Genomic DNA, 24,686 nt, shown 5'->3' on the forward strand with positions numbered 1-24,686 from the left:
GTTTGGTGGAACGGGAGATTCACATCACAGGTATACAGCCAACAACCATGCCATGTTGAAAGTCCCTTAAACATGCCTGTAAAAGTAAATTTATTGACGTCTGAAATCTGACGAGCCCTGATTATTAGTCTGAGGTGAGGAATTGAGGAATAAAATTGTAGTAAGTGTGGAAAGAGTAATGTGAACAGTACTGACAAAAACACCAAGCTGACCGAACCAAATCACATTTATTTCTGTTAAACCAACGAAACTGGTGCAATTAGAGTAAATTCATCTTCCAAATATGGCTCTCAGCGTCTCATCTGCTGACACACATCCTATGAACCCAGAGCACAGTGGCAAAATGCTGACAGCTGCTAGTGCTCATTTCCATTTTTGTCACTATAATAAGAAACACTATAAAACTGGCATTCAGAGGAAAACACTTGCGTATCGTTTACATTCTAGAACTCAAATCGGCTGTGTCAGTCACGGGGCTCACTGTCACAACAATACAATCAAAATAAGTTAGAGAACATGCTGAGGAGGTCTGAATTTCAGACAGCAGCGAGCCTGCTGAGTCCCACAGGGACACACGTACAGGCAGCTTTGAAAGCTGTAGTATTACTTCTAATATAGCTCCACCAATCACTTACATTTGTACCACGCAGAGAATTATATTCATATTATCCTGCATCCCATTCATTCTTACTGTAAACCACAAGATTAGAGTAAGATATCATTAGGATTTACAAGAAGACCTTTTAAAATCCCAAAGGGAGATTAACAAAAACATTTAAACAAGCAGGAATGAACAACGAAGGCACTAAAAGTTTTCTTGTTTCAAATATGGCAGACGAAGATATGGCGTCCAACACTTTAATCACCTATTCCTATTTGTCCTATATGTATAAATTTGATCCTCAATCTTTTTAAAATTAGCTATAACATAAACACAAAAGAACTAGAAGTAATGACTGTGTTGATTATCATTTGACTCTATGAGTCTGTCAGCATCCCAGCAGCAAAGGCAGCATCCTCAAACACAAACAAAACCCTCCAAAAACTTACAGTGATATAAAACAGATTAAAAAACAGTAAAGAGACTTTTACCACCAGATTTAACTGACTAACCAACCAAACAAACAAACAAAAAAACCTTTAAATTTGTCTCGACAGACACTGACATGCTGATATCAAGTGTTTCCCACTTTAACAGAATACTAATCAGTGGCATGCTGAGGGCAGGACGTGAGGAGGGTGGTGCAGGGTGGAAGGAGTGTTGCTTGTTCGTGGTGTGTAAAAAGTCTCGGGTGCCTCCAGTGGAAGAGAAGAAGATTTATGAGCACCTCCTGTCTGGCTGCTATTCTCCTCACCGGCCAGCCCTGTCTATCATCTTCTGAAAAATGTTTCATTAACATTTCACACGAGTCTCTCCTCAAATCCACGGTGATGCAATTCTGCGCCGAGGATCTTGGATTGCTTTTTCCAGCTGGCTTGCATCCTTCTCCTGTGCTCACTGTGGAGGTGGAGAGGAGGCGCCAAGGCTGTTGTTCAATAAAATGAAGAGAGGGAAGTCTTCCGCTTTCACACCCGCTCCGGGTTGCTTTCCCGGTTCATCCTGCGTCTGGGGAACAGCTTTCGCTTCAGCAGGATGAGCTGCAGGAACAGGGGAAAGAGGAAATGTCACTACTAAACCTGGAGAACAACTGATTGAATATGAAAGGGGTGGCAATAAAGGTCATTAACTTCCTTCTGAACAGACATGGAGAAGATAGAGATCTATCTATCCAATCTATAATGCACCTAATTAAATGATCATCAGCAAATGTGAGCACCTCTATAAAAGCAAAGAAAAGGTCAAGGCAGTTTGCAGGTCTGGCAAATTCCGGTGTGAATATATTGCCGCAATCTTCCCAGGAGTGGTTGTCAAAGCAAATTCACTCCAAGATCAGACCATGTGATTCATGGAGAAACTACAAAACCCCCGAAATCTACATCTTAGACTCTACAGGCATCAGTTAGCATGTTAAATGTTAAAGTTCATCACAGCAGAATTAGAAAAACACTGAGTAAGTATGGCTTGTTATTCAGTCTTAAAGAACATGACAGCACAGCTTAGGTTTGCAAAGTCAAACAAACCACAAAGTATAGATATTTGGCTATAATGCACAGCACCGTGTCGGGAGAAAACCAAACACAGCACAAACACCTAATGCCAATTGTCAGTACGGTGGCGGAGGGGTAGTCATTTGTGCTCGTTTTGTGACCACAGAACCTGGGCACCTTGGAGGCATAGAGCCAACCATGAACTCTTCTGTATACCAAAGTATTCTAGAGTCAAGTGTGAGGCCTAAAGTTAAAGCTTGGCCCAAACTGCGTCAGGAACAGCAGTAAATCTACAGCACAAAGGCTGAAAAAGGGAAGAATGAACCTCAACCTGGTTTAAATGCTGTGCAGAGACCTTAAGAGAGCTGTGCATGAATTAATGCCAATTCCTCAGCAATATATGTGAGACTGGGAAAGTCATACAGAAAATATCTAGCTCAAGTTATTGCTGCCAAATGCAGATCTATTGTATCTAAAATAACATTTTTCTTTATTAAAAATAGGAAAACACGACTTTTAAATCACAGCACAGGAAATTGCTGTCATTTCATTTTTCACGACTGTCAAAAGGATACAGTGTGTGTGGTAAAGCAAAGGTTTATAAATCAGAAGGTCGGCAGTTTGACTCCACGTCTCGACCTCCTCATTGGCACCATTTTTCATTTGTTTTTTTAGCAACAGCAAAGGGTTATAAGTGGCATCAATGTTCTCATGTAACTGTGCCCAGACTGCAAGTATATTTCCCAAAATGTCAAACTATTAATTTCACCAATCAAGGCTTTGATACCAGAGTCCCCTCAGATGTTTGTAACTCAAGAAAGCAAAGATAATCTTAGACATGGAGCAGCCGAGTAAAATCACCTCCCTCTGAGGAGTGAAGACACATTTGATCTCTCCAATCTAAACTCTGACATAAACAGAAGGGCAGCCAGATTCAGATAGTGCCAGAAAGACATCAGAAGTCAGTCTGTGTACCGTGACAACGACACAAGACAAGTGTGACACACTGGTCCCGTGGGTTTCTGTGAAGGAAATTCTCCTAAGGTCACTGCAACTATTAACCTTTCTTTTAGTTCGCTGAGGAGAAACTGGAAACCTCTGGATTAGGAAGGTACCTCAGAACAGTCGACTAGTATTTGTTAAACAACTCGTGGCATTTGTTTTAAACCGTTTCCAACACCAAAGAGGAAGAATTTGAAATGTGTCCAATAATATTTTCCTGCTTTTAAAATGATTTTAAGTACTTTCTGTATATTATTACAGCTTGAAATGCAACTTTTCTGAAGGTTCAATATATAGCAGGAATTGTCTGATCCCAGTTAACAAAGACAGTTAAGTCTTGCCTTCCATAAAAGGCTGCTGGGGTCTTTCATCTTGATAAAGGCCGGTCACGACATAGCTGGTCATACTAGCTCGACACACGAGATGGACGCTCCTCAGAGAGGAATTTCGGTAGCGAAGGCCGTTATCATAACTCAAGCGTGAATCATGGAAACGGAGAGGTGTGCAAGCAAATTCTGTGTGTATCTTTGTCTGAATGTCTAAATGAGCAGAGCGTGGTTCATGGTTAACACTGACCTGTTCGGCGAAGAAGGATATGACAGTGAAGATGACGAGGGTCACGAGGACACAGTGGGTCCAGAACTTCAACTTGTCCCGATACACCCGCCTGGGAAACAACACATTTCAATCAGTTAACAAAAAACTTCAATCCAACTCCAACAGGTACAGAGGCAGGCGTCAAATGATCGTTCTGCATTAGGTAAACATTCGCAGTGGCAGGTCAGTGGATGATAAGGTGTGATGTAACAAGGAGGAAGCATGCAGTACGCAGAGGACAGCCAGCAATGGAATGACAAGGTGACATCACCCAACACCATCTGCCTGTCAAGCTTACAAACAGACATGGAAAATAGATGTGGAAAGGAAGGGGTGGAGTTGAGAGTCTCAACCATTTAATGATCTTACAAGCATCTTAAAACTAGTGATTCATCTGAAGCGGCTCGGTCTAATTACAAAGCCTCTATGTGAGGCTTGCATTCCCTTGGTGAAGCGCCCTGAATGCAGGAGCAGGATCCCTGACAAAGAGCCCTGTAACTCTCCAGAGGGATTCCCACTGGTCCAACATGGCAATGCGCTGTCCTGCGTGGTGCCAGACACAAATTCATACCTTAGTATGAATGGAGAAAACAGCTCGACTGTGAGGGAAGGAGTCAGAGCTTAAAGTTATATTTGTGTGCATGCCTTAGTTTAAAGCATCTCAGTTCTTGTTGCCAAAAGGTGTTGCCATATTTGACAAAAAACTACACATTTTCCTGTTATTTATGGATATTTAATAGACAAAGCTTTCAAATATGCCATGTAACAAAAGTGATTAAAAATATTCACTACTGTTCTGGTGACCTACTCCTCGCTGCAGTTGACAAAGCAGACAATTTAAATGTAACCTAAAGGCAGTTCATCCATAAATTTCAATGTTACAGGGGGGATCAGCTTCCACAAATCTGTGTTCACTGAATCAGAGAGATGAAAATTTTGAATTCTCTGATATTTTCAGGAGTCTAAACTAAAGGTTGTTTAGCCCAGCTGCGACCTCTGGGGCTGAAAACTGCAGTTCCTTGCATGACCACTTGATGCTCACTCCAAAAGTGAGTCCACCTCCACACTTAAAATGCCAAACTAGCAAAAATAAGCTTGTTTACAGCCTGATACATAAAATTATTCTGGTCCTCTTCAGACCAACTTTACAGACGCAAATTTTTAAATAACTCGCCCTTTTAATTAAGGCTTAGAAGTAATCCATGACAAAGGCAGAGGTAAGGCAGAAGCTGGATATGTGCTGTAACAGGTGGCTAGAAGTTGCTAACTGTGAGTAGGGATGGGTACCGGTGTCCGGTGCCATGATGGCACCGGTTCTGACATAAACGGTAGTAACCAGACCGAAAAGCAGCGCACATTTCGGTGCTTTATTTCGGTGCTTTTTTTTTCCTGAGCTGTGATACACTTTTAGCCAATCGTTTTACGTTTCCGAGGATAGTAGGCGGGGCCAGGTACGTACGTTCTGTTAGCACAGAGCTACAGATTAAAAATGTCCAAGGCGAAGCGGTTAAAAGTCTGGCTGTACTTCACAGCAAAATATGCAAACTCAGCAGCAACAAGTGCTTTAAGCTGATACTGTTAAAGGAGGTAACACCTCGAATCTCATGAAACACCTGGCGAAGCATAGCGTTTTTTTAAAAGCCGAGAAATGCGCCGTATTTGATGGCAGCAGCAGCCGTTCTTCTCTGCGTGAGTAGCTTAATGTTGTTCTTGTGTGATTTACGTTGAGTAGGCTAACCACGTTATTACATTAATGCATGTAAGGTGAACTAGCAAACATCATCATAGCTACATGCGGCTGTCCTCTTGTTTGATGGCAGATACTCCCTTCACCCTGGCCAAAAAGGCTAAAATGACCAAAGAAAAAGTGGAAAACAGTTAAACATGAGAGGTTTTTGGACAAAGTTTGTGTTTTTTCCATTGTTTAAGCACTGCTTCCAGCCAAGAGTGATACCATATATGCCCCATAGCTGCAGAAAAGGCTAACATTGTTATCTTTTTACAAAAAAACAGCTGAACATGAGAGGTTTTTGGACCAATTTTGTGTTCTCCATTCTTTAAGCACCGGTTTGAGCACCGTTTGAGCACCGGCACCGTTTCAAAAGTACCGATTTGGCACCGGTATCGGATAAAACCTAAACGATACCCATCCCTATTTGTGAGACATCATTTCTGCTAATTCAAACCACTAAACTGAATCTCTTGGTTCGGTTTCTGCTTGATTGGTGCATATTCCTGTGTAACTCTATCGACAGATCTCTAACAACTTAAACTCTGATATTATTTTATTTAGAAGTTAGCACTTATTAGATGGCAGTTAATGGATATAACTTGCTAAAAATGCTAAACATACCATTCCTGGAGTTCTTCCATATGCAGGAACCTGTTGCGGTACTCTCTGGGCAGTTCAAACTGGGACGGCAGCGGGAACATTGATTCGTAGAAATCTCTCAGCACGGCTTTCACTGTGGCAGCGTCCTTATGACTGTGGTCGATGTTATCATTCAGACAGATGAACTTCCTTTTGGTGAAATTAAAGAAAATAACACAGTTCAACAACAAGGATGGCAGAGATGTAAACTTTGATTGCACCGCATTAAGGTAAAACAATGAAAAAGCATCTGCTTCTAAGGAATATAAAGTTCTCCTCACCTGGGATTTTTCCTAATGTCATCTAACTGGCCGACCACGTGGGACACATTGGTCCGCACCATCTTGAAAGCTATCTCCTCCTCCCCCATGATCTCAAACCTGTCCATCAAAAGCGCTCTGTCAGCTTAGTATACACAACTACTCGTATACATTGAAATAAATTAAATCTCACTTGTATTTATTCTGGTCTCTGAAGGCTTTGTGAATACGTTCTGCGATTGGCTTGCAGTGGAGGATGAGGCCTTTTGTGACAGGAGGCTGCAGATTAGGAAAACAGAAAATCAGCCAAATAATTCAACACTGAATAAATATTACCTTGTCAAGCCAGCTGTACATCTCACCATGCTAGGATCATAGTAGGCTTCTTGAGTGGGGTTGACCAGGTGAAGCTGGGTCAGGTTAGTTGGGAGTGTCTTAGAGCAGTTTATCAGCATCTGCTCCAAACCTGTCAGGTCCTAAAAACGGCACGAAGAATAAAAACAAAACTCAAAACTTGAACTGTTGGAAACTGTTTACTGACATGTACGCTGGGAAAGATGTTTTGACTAACTTGGAGGCTTAGTGGAAGCTCGTGGATCCTTGTAGCGAGAGTTCGAATCTCACGATCAGACAAGATACCCGAATGATCGGTGTCGATGTCATCAAACACTTCGGACACGTTGAGCTGATCCTGAGCGCTCATCAGGAAGTAAAAGTATGAAAAGGCAAACTGCATGTCCTCAGAGTGACGAACACGGTGGCCCGATGTTTTGTCAAACTCTTGCGGGAATCTGAAGAAGACCAAGCAGAGTGGTTGATATAAATAATGACTGTTTAGAAACAGATGAGCTGTTTCTAAGCATGTATAGAAATAGAAATATATTTATATAAATCTGATTTGATAAGACAGAATATCACTTACGTGTCCTGCAGCTCCTGCATGATGAGACGATCGATCATGTGCGGCATGTGTGCGGGGACTTTGCGAGACGTGAAGCCAAACTGGCCGTTGAGCAGCTTGTTGACGTAGCGCAACGAGTCAGCAAAAGTGTCCTGAAGCTTTCGCCTGGTAGCGGTGCCATCGGTCTCATACGCCATTTCGCTCTCAAGACGCTCCTCTTCCTGTGGAGTAAACACAAATTTATTTTTTTTTAATCAAGTTTTTTGAGTGGAGCTTTAAATTGAAGACAGTAGGGCTGAACGATATATCGCATTTGCGATAATATCGCGACATGATCAAGTGCAATTTTCTAACCGCAAAGGCTGCGATTATACTGCGATTATATTATACAATTCATGGGCTGCATCCTCCTGAGGCCGCATTTGTAGACCGATTACGTCACAGCGACGCGCCGAAGGCTGTCCAAATTACTACCATATCCCAGAATTCATAGCGCGGCCCAGCCAAACTCCAGTTTCCAGCAATGGCGGCCGCTACTAAGTTTTAAAATTACTCATACTAATCTTTCTGGGTCACAAAATAAACTTTTAACATATTTTCAGGCGAGAAAGTAGTTGTGTAAACATCAAATATCTGCTCGGTTTATCAAGATATCCCATATTTGCAAAAGTGCTTCGACGTTTTCAGAGGCGTCTGCTACCCACCAGCTCGACAGCTAGCCGGGAGCTCGAGGGTTACTGATGCGGCCGAGAACGGCACAACTCCCGGCACATCATTTTCAGATCACCGCGGAGTTTCGCTGCTCGGGTTAAACGTAATATATAAGTCACTTAGACAGCCTAAAAATGTTATTGTTGGGCTTTTTTCAGTGTTTTGTTTGTTCGTGAGTAAATCGGTTTGGCTGAGATTAAAGTTATTAGATTAGATAAAATAAAACTTTATTAATCCCCCGGGTGGGTTCCTCCTTGGTTTTCACACAGCTGACTAAACGTCAAACAGAAAACTTATTAAACAGAAGTATGAGACAGTCGAGAATTTACACCAGTGTCTGGTTATATTTTAGATAGCAAGAAGCAGACGGCCGAGTTTAATAAACTCCACCGAGACAGCGGTGACGCTAATCAGAACCGTCCAATTTCACGCCTTTAAACTTTAAAGGCGTGTTTGTGTGTGTGTTTATACAATTGCTATTATGTTTGCACTTTATGTGTAATGTTACTGACTGCAGAGATCAGTAAGATGTGTGTATTTTTTATTTATTAGTTTTATTTATTTAATATTATTTTTTAATTGAATGACTGTCTAGTAGTTCACAGATGTCGAAAAACTGAGTGTGGTAAAGCCACTGATTTTTTTTATGTATATTTCTGCAATCTGCACATTGTACTGACTTTCATTTTAATGTTTACACCAGGGTTCCTTGTCAGCACTTTATGCTCAGATGTTTGTAAGCTAAAAATAAACTATTGTGTATGTTCAAATATACTGTTGTGATTGAAGAAGTTAAATAAAAATGTCAGTCATCAATTCATGCATCACCTCATGTCATCATAACAGAGGTCTGTCTTCCAGGAAAGAACAGTTTAAAATTAATGTAATATAGTATTGGCCATACTATATGATGTATTGCTTGTCTTTGTTTAATAATACAGAAGACAAATACCTTAAAAAATAATCGCATATCGCATCGCAATATTGGGGCAAAAAAATCGCAATTAGATTATTTTCCATAATCGTTCAGCCCTAGAAGACAGGGATGTACAAACCTCAAGTAAAGCTTGGAAATACTTTCTCCTCTCCCACGGCAGGAAGCCTCGGTCTGAGGAGATGAAGTGCTGGAGCCTTCTCCCCACTGCAGCAGCATTATCCGGCTCAGCCTGACTCTCCGCACTTTTTTGGAGGGAAAGTCTGTTTAAAAGCTTTGATGTCAGGGGCCTCTCAATCGCAGTTTTCAGAGAGAAAGGTCTTTCAGTTATCAAATCTTTCAGAAGTTTATCATCAATGTGGACTGGTACGAGAGGAGTAACGGGTTTGTCTTTCACGGCAACATCTTTCTTAGACATTTCTTCTTTATTTCCAGTTTCATCTTTTCCTTTCAAATCCTCTCCGTCCAAGTCTTTATAGGACTTCTTCTGGACTCTGCTCGCATCATCTTTGCCTAGCTGTGAATCAGGGATCAAATGCTTTTCCGCCAGGTTCTTGTAAGGCTTTAAAAGTTCAGCTTTTGTGAGATTGTAACCCTTCATAGTAATGTCACCGATCAGAAGCTTTTCCTCCAGCTTTTGAAGCTCTTTGCGCACAGCAGCTGGTAAAAGTGACACATTTAAAGAAGGAACCTCTATGATAGTCTGAGGATCTCCAGGCCGCCCTTTCTTGAGCTTAGGCCCTCGTTTGTTTTCAGGAATATCAGAGAAAGGGAACACTGGGTCCGGGGTCGGAGTCGCGTTCGGTTCTTTTCCTGCATCTTTGCTTGAAGTCGGGGACGCGTTAGTTTGAGAAACCTCACGGGTGTCGACAGCCACACTGAAGCTCATAGCAAACTCTGTGTCGTCGTCTCTCTGAAAAGTGAGGTTGTAGTGGATCTGGGTCGCGTTGTAACCAGGGTGGAGCAGCAGGTGAATGGTCTTCCACTTGTTTGCGACAGAGGTGTGACGCACCACGGGGTTCTCGCTGATGTGGGCTTCGGAGACTCTGCGAGCGAGTTTCTCAAAGCTGAAATACGGCCTGACTTCACCCACAGGGAGCGTGTAGTGGCTCTGGTTCCTCAGTAGGGTCACATGATGCAGCTCGTTAAAGTGTTCTAAAAAAGAAAAGAGTTCTTTCAAAACGTTCTCACTTCCCCAAGGGACACACTTCGAATGTCTTTTTCCCCCCTACGACAAAAGAATATGTTTAGGGTGCTAGTAGCAACAAAAAGGTTCACTTTAAATAAAAACATAAACTTGTTTATTGTTCATACGCAAATTACACTGCACATTTAGACTGTGTATTCAAGAACTATGGTGTCAGAACATAAAAACAAGTCAATCCTTATAAGTTCTTATAGGATACTTAGTAATATTATTAATACATGTTTGGCTACAGTATCGTCTGTGCTGCAAAGCTTTTATAAAGAGTTGTGGGTGCATATATGCAAAAGGGTGCTTGCTAGGCAACATAATGACGTTACAATATATAATGTATAGTTTAGCTTTCATAAGATGTTATAGCTGCAAAAAGTCAAAAACCAAGTCATTTCAGCCTGTTGTTAGGTGGGTGGAGGGCAATATGATAACACTGTGGTGTCTGATACAGATCAGAACATTCAGGGGCCTACGATGCACCTTTGTGCCAAGTTTGGTTGTTCATCTCCTAAAGGTCTAGGAGGAGTTGGTGGACAAAGAGACAAACACGCAGACAGATTGATATATTGATATATTGTGTGGCTATACTGATAAGACAGAGACACTAATCTGAGCAGTAAGAAGAAGTGAGTGAAAAGTGCCATAATCCTGGATATGTTACCGTGAAGGAGCATTTCTGTCACCTGATTATCGACCTGCCGGCTGTTGGAATGCGTCCATATTACTCACTGAGGAAATTCATCAATACTGTTCCTGACTGATTCACCACACTGCTCGGCTTCCTCTGTCAGGATCCTGACCAGCCTCTGCACCATTTGCTGGACATGCAGTTAAACACACTGTATAACATCTCTTACAGCTTTGCTGTTTACGGAACGATTCGCACAGTCTTTGCTAGTTCATGTCACAATACATACGTTCATTCTACATTTCAGCTCCTGATTGCATCTCATTTAAAATGTAATTAACTGAAAAACGTCTTCACCTTTATTAAAAAAATATTTTCTACATTCTCTATTTAGCTGTGCTCATAGTTTCTATATTCATGTCATTTTTGGGGCTTTAATTGCAGTAATTTTTTAATTTTGGGGATAGTTTTTATTATGTCTTTTTTGTTATCTTCATTTATCCATGTTGCATATGACAATTTTTACAATTTTGACAATATGGCTGTTCCAAGTATAACAAAGTCTTTTGTTTTTAGTGTAGACTACTGCTTTTACTTTATTCTTTGTGCTGAATCTGCAACAGAGTAATTTAAATTCTGGTATCAATAAAATAAACAAGTATGTATATGAGTAACTAAATAAATAATAAAATGAGAAAGTAACTAAGTGAGTAGATTAATAAAATAAATCTTTTATTCTTTAAAACATAATTTACCATAGTCTGGTATTTTACCTATTATGATTTTAAAATGTTTACGTTTTAAAAGGATTTTTGTCAGCATATTTTATTACATATTATTAGCAGTTATATTTGTACATATTACCAATTTATTAATCCTTTTGCAGGTATTGAACCTAAAATAATACAACAGAAAGACCTGATTACCTTTGAGGGTTATATTATAAAATAGTAAAAACCAAAAGAAACACCAAAAAAACAAACAAAACAAACACTATTACATGTATTGCTTTAAACATACCTTGGCCACAGTCTCCCACATCAAAGCCACAGGAAAGTACATTACAGGCCTGGTCACAGAACTTGTCAGCCAGCCAGGAGTTGGCACAGCCTTGATTGCAGTAGGATGTCCCCGCTATGCCTCCTAGACCACCTGCAAACTGCCACACCTGTCCCCCGGCCCCTCCAGCCCCACCGGGACCGACCCCACCAGGGAATCGACTGCTCCCTGCTGCACCTTTTAGAGAAGGATTAAAAAATTTAATATACACAGCACAAACATGCCCATTTACAAAAAAGACGCAACGGTGTTGATATCTTTACCCAGGCAGTCTCCTCCATCCCAGTCACAAGCTGAGTTGTTGCAGGCCTTGTCACAGTACCCATCTTTGATCCAGGATCCTGGGCAGCCTTCTGCACAGTTAGGAACCGGCCAGGTGAGGTATACCTGCAGGGAATTGAGCAAAATAAAGCCAGTTTTCAGTATTTAAAAAATGAAACTGTGGCTCATATTTCAGGGCAAACTTCACTGTGAGCACTTTTCATGTTGTGTTCGCACCTTCTGTCCTTTTGAGTGGCTGTAGAAGTCATCAGGCCACACATCTTTGCCAAACATCACATCATCATTGAGGTAAATAAATTTCTGGGAGAGCCCAGGAATACGATGGATGTGGGTCTCTATAGCAGGTGAGCTGAAAGTGGGAAGGTGGCTGTGGTTCGAGAAGATATCCTGGAAATCCAAAAGGAGCAGTTAGCTAATTTACACAATAAACTATGAATAAAAGCATAGCTTCTGTATTCCAGCCGGACCTTTATTGTTGTAGAAGTTGAGGCTCAAGTTTTACCTGATGTGTAATAACTGAAACTCTGGGGTTATCCAAGTTGAGCCAGGAGGGAATTTGCCCATTGGTGACGATGAAGATGTGTCGCACCCAGGGGGCGTGTCTCTCAATAGAGCGCAGCGAATAACGAAGCTCCTCGTTGTCCTCGAATCGACTGGCTGATACATCTTCATCCTGTTTAGACTGGAGGGCAAACACACAACACTTCTTTCTTAACATCTTATATATCTTATATATAGTGCCTACCGCACACATCTTGCAATACTGTGTAAAAAATAAATAAATAAACCAAATGCCAATTATTAAAGGATTAAAAAAAAGAAGACTCTACCTGTGAAATAGCAGTGAGGTCCCAGAACAAGTATGCAGGACTGATGGTTAACTCTTTCCCATCCAGTGTCAGGTTCTTCTTGGCCTGCTGAGTCAAGTCAGTGAAATCCTGTTGCGTGTTGAGGTGGAGCAGGGCGATGCTGGCTTCTGAGTACAACTCAAACTGAGGGACAAATAAACACATTTCAATTACAGTGTTAATTGCTTGGAAGAATAGTCCAGTGGTTTGCAGTAGCATTTTAATAAGTTACTTGACCTGGTAAAAATAAATGAAGCAGAGGATAAAGGATAAAGATATACTAATGTTTAGGCTCTACTTTTGATCCTGCAATTCACACAATACCTTTTAATGTTGTTCTGTCTTACGGCCACCAGGGGGCTACATTTTTTGGTGTTTAAATACAAATCTGCAGTCACATTTGGTACACATCGTCTATCAACTTTGTCATTTCTGACTATTCAAATGTCACTTATCAAGTTGGTTGAAATTACACTTTTGGACTAAAAACCTGTTTACCATCTTCAGCTGTAGCTTCTGTTTAGTGCCAAGCATGCTAAACCTACAGATTTAGAGCACTAAAGACAGCTGTTAATGGTGGTAAACTTTCATAAAATATTACTCAGTGGACTGAAGCTGCAATTCACAGAGCTGTTGACATGTTTATAGGCTTATTATTATTTTATTAATCCACAAAAAGTAAAAACAAGCATTTTACATAAGGCTTAATTCTCCTTCTAAAACCTAAAAGCACTAAACCTCTAGTTGGACAGAGTTACCAACTTAAAAATGCTCCCCGATAAAGCCGAAAATCAAAACTCTCCATATGCAACAGTGAGAAAGATTTCAATTTAAAGCAGCAGCTTATAGCAGAGACTAGGAGAGGGAAAATTCTGAAAGACGGCGATAAATGAGGCTGACAAAAATGACTGGAAAAAACAGTTGACTAAGTCTTTCCATGGAGACAAAAGCAGTTCCTCAAAAGGTTAGGCAAGCAGTAGTTACAGTTAAAGTTAGCTGATAGAGAGATAAGCTAGTCACAGTAAAGGTCCTCTGAAGTCATAGATACACGTGCGTGCGTGCGTATAAAGAGGTGAGAGTTCGGAAAGTTCTGTGATGTCATCTTCTCCAGCAGGGTCACATGAATATGACTCTGTCTGATCTCAGAGGAGTTATGTGTAGCATCAAAGCCCTCTGTGTGTGTTTGTGTGCGTGCGTGCGTGCGTGCGTGTGCGTGCGAGTGTGTGAGCCCCCAGCCTTGGATATTAAAAACCTTTTGTCTACTCTCTCAAACATTAAAAAACGCCTCCACAACATGAACAGCAAAAAACTTTCAGCTGCTTCATTTTTTTTTTTTTTTTTTTAAGTAAAATATTGCACCTTTTTCACTCTGCATCATTTTCTGACCACTTTAGCCATTAAAGAACAATATTCTTAATCCTTTAACACTTTTTAGTCATTTTTACCACTGTATATGTTTGCTTAAAATAAACAAACTGTGAGCAATAAATTCTCAATATTCCTGTATTCAACAAAAATCATACAAATTAAAACTTTCTTATGCAAATAAAGACTTTATTTCTTATTTTTTTGAATTTGTCTGTTTTTTTAAATACTTTGAATTTTTAAGTTTTCTTCATGGCACAGGCATTACAGGGTAAGGATGTTTATATACAAATAAACTCCATATAAAAATACTGCAAAAAACTTGAGATATAAATATGCAATGCTTAATAAATTTATTAGACCAAGATACAGTGGAAGCTTTATGCGACAGCTTCCCTAAGATTAACAGTGCTGATATTTACCAAAATATTTCTTTTATGGTTCTGCACTGATAAATCCACCAGTGTCCACAAGTACTTTACTCTAAAACTGTTTGAGTATTTACTTGCATTCCTGAACAAAAACCATTTGTTTTAGGGTTTAAATGTTATGTTTGGTTAATTTCTGACTTTTTAGAGAAGTCCAGTGTGCCAGGTCAAACTTATTAAGTTTTCTTATTTATCTAACAAATAACAACACTTTTTTTGTCTTACACAACAAAATACAAATATTTTGGATATTTGTATTTTCTTGTGTTTCTGAAAGGTGAGCTAATAAATTCTTTAAGCGCTGTATAATAGTCAAAATGAGCTGCAATAGTAAAATATTGCTAACAGCAAGTAATCGAGTATTTTACTTTACAGGAAAAACTTCTTGAGTCCCTTCACACGAGATCGTGTTCTGCCTCCACTCGTCCGCTTTTTTTCCTCTGCTCCTGTTTTTAGGTGAGGCGGATTAGCTGGGACTTATAAACCCAGCGGGACGCAGCCCGGAGACAACAAGGCACAGATCAGGTTGCACTCTTTATAGTCATGATAATGCACTGGCACATACACACAAAGCAGAGGTGTGTGGCAGCTTTACACAGACGCACGCTTTCCAAAGAAGTGTAAATTTATACCCACAAACCTTTTTATCTAATGCATCATAATCAATATAAAAAATAACCAAACTTTGGTAATTTGACCTATAGATACTTGTCATAAGAACATTTTGTACATTCATTTTTAATTTAAGTAAATTATGAACAACAATATTTGGTTATAAGGACATTTGGTTTAAGGACTGCTGGAAATCTTCATATTTTTTCATTTCATTGTATCTGTCAATAAAGCTGAAAAACAAAAACTAATGTAAGCAAACACAAAACATATTACATCATAATCCTTCTTTAATATCAGTTCAGTGATTTAATGATTTCTTGTGCTACTGTTACTGGGTTTCAGGATTAAGCGCTATCCCATACAGTAACTGCTTCGTCTTGCTGTAACATTTCTCATCATAAACAGTCGAGCTATGTTCAGCAGCGTCCGCTTACAGCAGCATGCTTGACACATGAAACCAAACTGGTTCCACAGCTAACAACGGCTAACCCAGAGGTGGAAAAATCCTCAATTTTCTTGTCATTGCATGTGACCACTTCCTGTCTTAATTTTGGGAGAACACAGACTGTCAAAAAAAAAAAAGAAAAAAGAAAAGGCACTAAATATATGGATAGGTTTCCTTGTTTTGAAGTAGAGGGGGAATGGTTGTCGTGAAATTTAATTTCATCAGCTCATCTGCTTCAGGCGGCTGCGCGAGTTATTCCACACCACAGTATTAACATGTCCCGTGTGTATTATACTCTCAACACATAATAAACCCTCATCACTGTGGGCCGTGTGTCACTGCAGGGACTGTGGACAATGTAACTAGAAAAATAAGTTGACAATGTGGATAAAGTAATTAACCCAGTGCCGAGTGATCTTTTCAAGCAGATGGACTGGGATGTTGCAGCAGCATGCAGCTCGATCTGCATCGTCCTTCTCTTTGTGGGTCACTGAAGCACACAAGTATGAGCCTGCTTCTGCCGGAGGTTTCTTCCTTTTAAAAGGGAGTTTTTCCTTCCCACTCTCGCCATGTGCTTCCTTAAAGGAGGTTGTTTCATTGTTGGGGTTTGTTCTATATTATTGTAGGGTCTCAATCTTACAAGATAAAGCGCCATGAGGCAGCTGTTTTTGTGATTTGCTATAGAAATACCAGTTAGCATCTATCTGCCAGTCGCTGTGTCAAGAATCTATACCAGGGGTCCCCAATCCCAGTCCACGAGGGCCGGTGTCCCTACAGGTTTTAGATCTCACCCTGGGTCAACACACCTGAATCACATGATTAGTTCATTACCAGGCCTCTGGAGAACTTCAAGACATGTTGAGAAGGTAATTTATCCATTTAAATCAGCTGTGATGGATCAAGGACACATCTAAGACCTGCAGGGACACCAGCCCTGTGGACTGGGATTGGGGACCCCTGATCTATACAGTCCTTGCTGAAGGGTTGCTAGCATTCAACCCATATCACAATCAGTCTTAGCTCTAAAAGATGACCGCTACATTGGCATCGCAATTTCAGTCCACAAACCTGTGACAACTGTGATTCAAACTGAATAAGACCCAAGACAGACAGGCCTAGAGACTGATCTGCAACCATCTGGCAACCACTGATTATTAGGGAAAAATTTGTATTTTGCAAGTGTCTATGAGTGATTGTTGGAGACTGACAACAGTTGCTGGGAAAAACATTGGTTACACCAGGTCTACAGACTGGGCACATTGCAACCAGCTGTCGTCAAGGAAAACTACGCTGTCATTGTATCGGTCACTAGCATATTTCTGTTGTCGTAGTTTGAATTGAAGTGATGGACTTAGTCTACAAACACTGTCCAAGGTTTAGGAAACCTGTGAAAAATGTGACATCCTTTTGCTTTCAAAGTAAAAGGATCACCTTCAAAAATATGTTGGCTACAGTTCTGAGGCACAACTTTTACTTTGAAATTTTCTATAGCTCAAGTTCTGGGTTCTGGATTCTTTCTGTCAATGAAACAAGGAAGTTGTGAAAACTGATTTAGCCTGAGTGACCGAAGGCATTTCTCTGTGTTTATAGTTGTTTAAATCCTAGTCAGACTGCTTGGTAATAAAAGCAAACACAGCTCAAACTTTCTATCACATTCAGATGACAGTTGGCTGATATATTATACATCTGTATATTAATTTCATATGTATTTAACCAGGAAAAAAAATTATCCATCAAGATCATAAAATCTCTTTTACAAGGATGTCCTGGCCAAGCACGTACAAACGGTTTACTTTGTCTTAGAAATTCAACATTTTTGTGACTGTCTTATTTGCTCTGTATTTCTGTGAACATACTGTATGTAACCTCACTTCATGGAGCAGACAGCACACCACGTGGACAATCACACACTTCTACAGATCAAAACGCACGCTAATACAATCACATCAGCAGACTTGTACACAAACACAGTGGGCAGGACCTGACAGGCAACAGCACAGGCAGATGATCGGGGCTGTGGTCCAGCTTTCATCACTATAGTCGTCGGTCTAACACCAGCTATAAATACCAGCCACCCCTCAGCGCTCAGCCGCTCCCTCCACACTATGCACATCATCCCTCTTTCACAGAACCGGCCAAGAAGCACCTGGAAATATGCTGAAATCCAAACTGAGCATTGTGTGGTGGCCTGTGTACCTAGAATCCCTCCACCACTAAACACCAATCACACACACACTATTTCCATCATCTTTCCTGTGTGGTTGAGATGCAAGGATGTGTTTAAGAGTGCAGATGAGGTCAGAAAAATCCTGGTGACCTTTTGGCCTGCTGGCTGGCAATGCGCCACTGAAAACAGTTGCTCTAATGTTAACCCCTGCATGGACAGCTAAGGTTACAGCCTGAATACCACTAGTTATTATCACATGACCTGCCAGGCAAGACGGTGGCAGACTTGGAGACGAATGGAAGGAATGACGGGACAGCTGGGTTGGATAATGATGAGTTAGATTAAATGCAGTTAACCTACATGTTATAGCTCATTATTAGTGTAGTCCTTATCAGGTACCTGTCTAATACCAGGTGGGACCAACTTTTGCCTTAAGAACTGTCAAACTGTCATGACACAGATTCAACAGAGTCCTGGAAACATTGCTCAGAGATTTTGGTGCATATTGGCACGATACTATCAAACAGCAGATTTATCGGCTGCACATCTGTAATCATGTCCCGTTCTACCACATCTCAAAGGTGCTTATATGAGTACAGTGAGCATACTGTCACATTCAAGAAACCAGTTTGGGATGATTTGAGCTTTGTGATCATCAGAAGATGGGTACCCTGTTGTGAAATTGTGAAATATATTAATATAAAAATAGTTCATTTAATTTATTTAACTGCTTCAATTAAAAATACTAATTTCTATACTAAGGATTTTTGGAAGTTATCGGTTTGCTTTAATGTCCTCTGACACTGTAAGACTTTCTGATAACACATTTGTTTTGAATTCTTATTAAAAACAAAGGCAGTTATGAAAGACCTTATCTAATGCATCACCCATTAGTGCTCATCAGCCACATGAGGGCATTATCAGAAGACTCAGGCCTGTCCTGCAGCCTGTCGGCTGGAGCTACAGGGTCACTCAGCCCTGGCCTGGTTTGTTTTCCTTGGTTATTTCTGAGTAATCCCAACCTGTTAGTGGCATTCCTCTGTCTCAAAATATAAAGCAGAGTTCTGATTAGAGAAAATTATTAGATACACAAGCACAACACTGAGCTAAACAGAGGCCCTTTATCCACAACACAACGTCACCGATTAAAATAGAGAAACGCAGGTTTAGCAGGAAGGTGCAATCTCCTCTTCAAGGAGGATTTGACTTCTGCGATTAAACTATTCTTAGAATTTGGTGCTATGCTTTAAAAAAAAAGATCAGAGAGTATCTTATAGTTCTCTACTCTGGTGTAATTGAGATGGTGATATACAAACATCCTTTAGCATCGCTCTGATGTCACTATTTCACATAAGGGATAAGATGAAGAAGAATTAATGCAAGGAATTGGGAGGAAATAATACAGTGTTTGAAAGTAGGAAATACAATTACATAAAGTGACAGCGTCTGCTGCACGTTCACCAAAGTGCAACTCTGCCATCTGCTGTTTTAAAACCAACTTTAAAACATCCTTATTTTCATGCTCTAGCAAGGTGGTGTAGAAGATTTTTTATTTAATGAGCAGAAGGAATGACTTTTGGTACCTGTTTGATTTTGCTGGTTATGACAGATGGAAGTTTGGCTCGCAACCTCTCCGTCTCCTTGAAGGACGCAGGGAAGCCGCTCAGATACGCCAGAGTCTGCATGCGGGTCAGACCCGGAGCCTCTTTATCCGTTGTCTGTGTGACACACAACAACAAAGGTTCAAAATAAAAGCCTTTTGGTGTTTTATTGCCTTCTCTTATAAATGGAAAAGCTAACAGAATTAATTACATGCACAAAGAGAATAAATGCAAAATTCTTAAAAAGTGCTAAAACAGATGTAAACTTACCAGGTAACATCTGGACACAGAGAATTTCTGATCTTCTTTAGACACATCTGTATACGCTTTAATGGCTGCAGGGAGCAATGAACGAATGGTGAGCAGCAGACACACACCTTCAGGTTTCCATAGTTCGATCTTTGACAGGCGTGCATGAAGTGCAAAACAAAGTGGAACAAACTCTGGGAAAGTGTGGGCTACGTCAACAAACTAAACAAACTGCCTGCTAAATGCTGTGTCTGAATAGTTTCCTGTCAGCAAATGAAACCCTAAATTATTTTACAAAAACTGATGAATGTCATCATTTTAGAGATGAATTATGTCACAGTTGTTTCCTCAAAAGCTGAATGCAAAATTCTGGTTTTAGTGTTAGAAACTGCACTGAATACAAGTGTTATGCCAGTGCACAACGATCTTGATTATTTAATCTGGCTTCCACACTAATGTTATCGCTATCATTAAATTTAAACTCCTGCTATAGTTTCATGTCTTCAAGCACACAAAAGTATACACTTACAGCTCCGCCCTCTTTGAAATGAATGTGTGTGTGTGTGTGTGTGTGTGTGTGTGTGTGTGTGTGTGTGTGTGTGTGTGTGTGTGTGTGTGTGGGCGCCTAAAGTGATCCAGAAGGGTGCGATGAACTATGTAAGGTAAAAACAGCCTGAATGAGTCGGGAGAACAAGTAAAACATAAAGAAGAAAAACTAAAATAGAATGAGAAAAATCTCTTAATCCGTCCACTTATACACACTATTTGTTAACTAGGCTCTCCCACTGGTGTTGTCTCTCTTCATGCTGTACGGTGTGTCACACTATTAGCACTGTCCACAGAGGGTGGACGTCAGCGCTCTTGCATGAATATGAATAATTCAATCCTGGCCGCTGTCATCTTTGCAGATCAAACTGTTGCTGGCAGCTGCAGCGGCTGTATTGATCACTGACGTCATTAGTTAAAAATAACATGTTTTGTAGTGACGAACTGCCCGCTAGGCTCAGCTACTACACTTCCACCCGCAGTCGGCTGACTGAAGTCATTCAAAGAGCATCCTTTACTGATCCTCTTTGTTTCTTTACCTTCAGCTTGCGAGTTAAAGACGACCAAGGAGAAGCTGGTAGGCTGGTGGAAGGGTTTGTTCATGAGCAGCAGCTCTTTGGCAGCGGAGAAGGAGGGAGAGAGGGATGGCAGCTCTTTGAGCGTAATGTTGGCCGGCAGAGCGGGATCCAGGGCCAGCATGGGCGCGATGATGCAATGGGACAGCAGGCATTCAGGCTTAACACTGCAAACAAATGGCCAGAAAAAGGGGTAATAATAAATAAATAATCCTTTAATAAGCACATCTACACCTGTGCACTCACTCAGAGAGCTACTTCCTTTGCACTGTGGTTTAAAACATATGCATAAAATTGATGAAGTTTACGCATTTAGCAGACATGAAAATGTTGCACTGAGCACCTCGCGTATCTGTGGTTAAAAGTCAACAATAAGGAGGAAGAAGAAAGACGGGGCTGGTTTTTTTCCTACCAACATTTTAGCGTTGAGCAGAAACAGGAAATATCCAAAGAGATGTTCAGTGCACTGATATCATTTAAGCAAGAGGAAAACATAAAATAATAAAATACTGTTTCTTCAAAACCTCTATGTACACTTCTATATCATTATGCATTTACGTTTTTATTAAAAAAAAAGATTTAAAAAATTTTGTACCACCCCTTTTCTTAAATAAAAGCCAAACAAAGCCAATTATCACAGTGCTAAGTAAAACAATGGTAAACTTTAAATGGTAAACAATGGTAAACATTCTGGTTAATAAAATAATAACTGCTTTTCTCTAACTGGTATCCCATCAGTTGACACCCTCTGTGTGGTGCAACCCACCAGTGTTTCCTGTTTCAACATCAGCCTCGGTGTTCACACAATGCCACTGCATTGCGACTTTAACAGTCATTTAGCAGGTTTTTCACAACACCTACAAGTCTGAGAATAAACTCAACACACCATGTACCCACACTAACGCAACCTGTTTTTAACCTCTCTGTAAGTTAACAGACGAGCAGTATGATGCAGAACTGTGGTACTTAGCTGCATTAGACTGCATAGATAAACACAAAAGCACTGTGTTAAAAGTAAAGTTTGGTGGAGGGGGATTAAGGTGTGGTTTTTGTTTTTTTCAGGAGTTGGGCTCAACCCCTTAGTTCCAGTGAAGGACAAACTTAATGTTTCAGCACACCAAGACATTTTGGACAATTTCATGCTCCGAACTTTGTGAGAACAGTTTGGGGATGGCCCCTTCATGCTCCAACATGACTGCAGACCAGTGCACAAAGCAAAGCTGATAAAGACATAGACCTGCACAGAGTCCTGGTTTCAACCCGACAGAACACTTCTGGGATGAATTGGAGTGCAGGCAGCCTCCCGTCCAACATCGGTGTCTGACTCACAGATGCACCTCTAGAAAAATGGTCCAAAATTCCCATAAACACACTCCTAAACCTTGTGGAAAGCCTTCTGAAGTGCTGAAGCTGTTTTAGCTGCAAAGTGTGGGCTGAGATCATATTAAACCCTATGGATTAAGAATGGGCTGTCACTCAATCTGTGTAAACAAGAGACAAGAGAACACTTTTGGCAATATAGTGTAGAACCAGCATAAAACAGCAGGTGTCTTAAGGTGTGTATGTGCATTTTTATTTATTTTTCTATTTGTAATCACAGACCAACACACAGAAGAGGAAGGCTAGGCTTCAATGTTCATTAGCTGCACCAGAAGTTCCCAAAACAAACTAAAAACTTATATTTTCCTCCGAGGTGGGGGACACAGGGCAAAGTCCACAAGAACAGCTACCAGCTTCCCAGATTTTCTTCTCCATATCTCTCATTGCATTAGACTCTTGTGGACTGTGTTGCAACAAACACTGAGCACAAGCACTTTATCTAAATCCTGAACTTGCATATTATTTTTACACAAACATGCAATCACTCTCACATTCAGCAGTCAGTTTAGAATAAACAGTTAACCTAACATGCACAACTGGAGGTGCTGTGAGGAAACAGTCCCAACCCCCGCACTACTGTGTCGCCACATAATTGTTACACACACGCCCTAAATATGTACTCCAAATAACGAACTGCTAAACAAATAAGACTTCATCTTATTTAACTTCACAGATCACACACCCACTGTGTACACCATCATCACACTCACCTGTCTTTTGGCACTTCAGTTGTCTCGCTTGTGTTTCTCCCCAGGCGTTCCCTGTGTGTAAACGAACAGTGCATTTATATTTTATTGGGCTGTTGCAGTCTATTTTAACACCAGATGACATTTCAGAGGTGGATAAAAATCACACAATTCCCTTTTTTTCCCATGCATCAGCAAGCCAATCAATGTCAGCTGATGATGCTCTGACCTTCGTGCTGAGTTTTACTGTATTTGGGAACTTTAGGAGATAAAGCTACCTCTGAGCTTTTTGTTCTTCCTCCAGTTGCTCTTTGACTGCCTTCAATTCCCTCAGCAGCGCCATGTCTGTGCCATTCACCCATGTGTACACCACATCAATAGGCATGGGCAGACAAAGCCTGCAAAAAACAAAAAAAAACAACAACCCCAAAATAAATAATAAATCAAACACACACATAATTCAACAGACAGCGCTTAAACTGCAAATCCACAACCCCGTTTTCCTCCCCAGCACACACTTCTCTGTAAATTAACTTTTATCCATGCATGGCTAAACCCTGTCTGGTTCTTTCACATTTCTTGTCTGCTAGGATTAGAAAATGTGCAATGTGCTTTGAGATTTTTACGATTTCTAGTTCCTAATGCCTTAAGATAGATTTCCTCTAAGACACAAAATGTATCTATGAAATGAGCTCAAGGTTGGTTTCTTTTACCTGCTTTGGAATGATTTCCCACCCACGTTGTCTCTGTAGGAGTCAAACAGCACATGATACTGGTCCCTACTCCACTCCACCACCACCTGCATGGACAGAAGAACACGCCGTGTAGTTCACGATTTTAAAATCACACGCACACTACAGTGCTGAATCATTTTTGGGAGATTTAGTATCTGATATTCCACGTAAATCAAGTAGCAGTTGGTGTAACTAAATCTAAACTACATCTGAAAAAAAGGGGCAGGCAGTTTAATTAAAATAGAGCTACAGTAGTGGTTTTAATGGAGAATACACACAGAACAGAGGCAGTCTGGGGAGACGTGTCGTTTAAAGACATGCAATACATTTCTGTTTACTTTCAGGAAGATCTGCTCAAACAAGCAATTTTTAGTGGACTCTGGTGGGAAGGTGGTGTGCTGAAAACAGCTGTTAGGAGAAAGTAAATGCTAGCTAACTCGACAGCAGAAGCGGCTGTCTGTAAGAGACAGGAGCTGAAACAAGAGAAGAAACCTCACCTCCCCAAACTGAAAGGCGGAAACAATCATGAGCACGATCCCCCCGAAGCAGAGGTACAGCCCGTATCGGTGGGACAGACAGGTGTACGTCTGCCTCTGCACCAGCTTCAACACCGAGTTCACGACTACCATGGTCCTCCTGGGCGAAGCATAGCGCCGCATTCATTCAGAAAAAACGCAGATAAACGCGCTGAAAACAGAAAGTAAACATCACACAGGAGCCGGATTTGTCAGCTGACTGCCTGCCACAGAGCAAGACACATGACAACCGGGCTTGTGACTCTTCCTCAGCGCTGATGAAGCAGCACGCGCACGGCTGCCATCACCACCTCTTAAGCTCATTGTTGCCCTCTGGCGGCGAGGAGCAGAATGCATGGTGCCTTCACGGCCTTCTCTCACTGAGTAACTCGCGGTATGCCAATTGTCCCTAATACATTTTATACATTTCAAATGTATTATATTATATTATATTATATTATATTATATTATATTATATTATATTATATTATATTATATTAT

The 24,686-nt window shown here is 40.7% G+C and overlaps 1 protein-coding gene across 1 annotated transcript; it reads right to left on the bottom strand.

Moving 5' to 3' along the window:
• Positions 1-208: 208 nt before the first annotated feature.
• Positions 209-24,447, bottom strand: gnptab (N-acetylglucosamine-1-phosphate transferase subunits alpha and beta). Its single transcript, XM_085386189.1, has 21 exons — positions 24,168-24,447; positions 23,650-23,735; positions 23,215-23,334; positions 22,961-23,011; positions 20,835-21,037; positions 19,771-19,835; positions 19,483-19,617; positions 12,862-13,023; positions 12,534-12,713; positions 12,248-12,418; positions 12,013-12,136; positions 11,711-11,926; positions 8,986-10,019; positions 7,241-7,440; positions 6,890-7,109; positions 6,681-6,794; positions 6,512-6,597; positions 6,340-6,438; positions 6,041-6,208; positions 3,667-3,757; positions 209-1,638 (listed from the first exon to the last, which is right to left on the bottom strand). The coding sequence occupies exons 1-21, from the start codon at positions 24,327-24,329 to the stop codon at positions 1,567-1,569; spliced, it is 3,759 nt and encodes a 1,252-aa protein (XP_085242315.1). The 5' UTR covers positions 24,330-24,447; the 3' UTR covers positions 209-1,566.
• Positions 24,448-24,686: the final 239 nt, after the last annotated feature.

This window comes from Rhamphochromis longiceps, linkage group LG17 (assembly GCF_057381845.1).
Source record: "Rhamphochromis longiceps isolate RC_006_pf linkage group LG17, R_longiceps_female_GT1.1, whole genome shotgun sequence".
Classification (NCBI taxonomy): Eukaryota; Metazoa; Chordata; class Actinopteri; order Cichliformes; family Cichlidae; genus Rhamphochromis; species Rhamphochromis longiceps.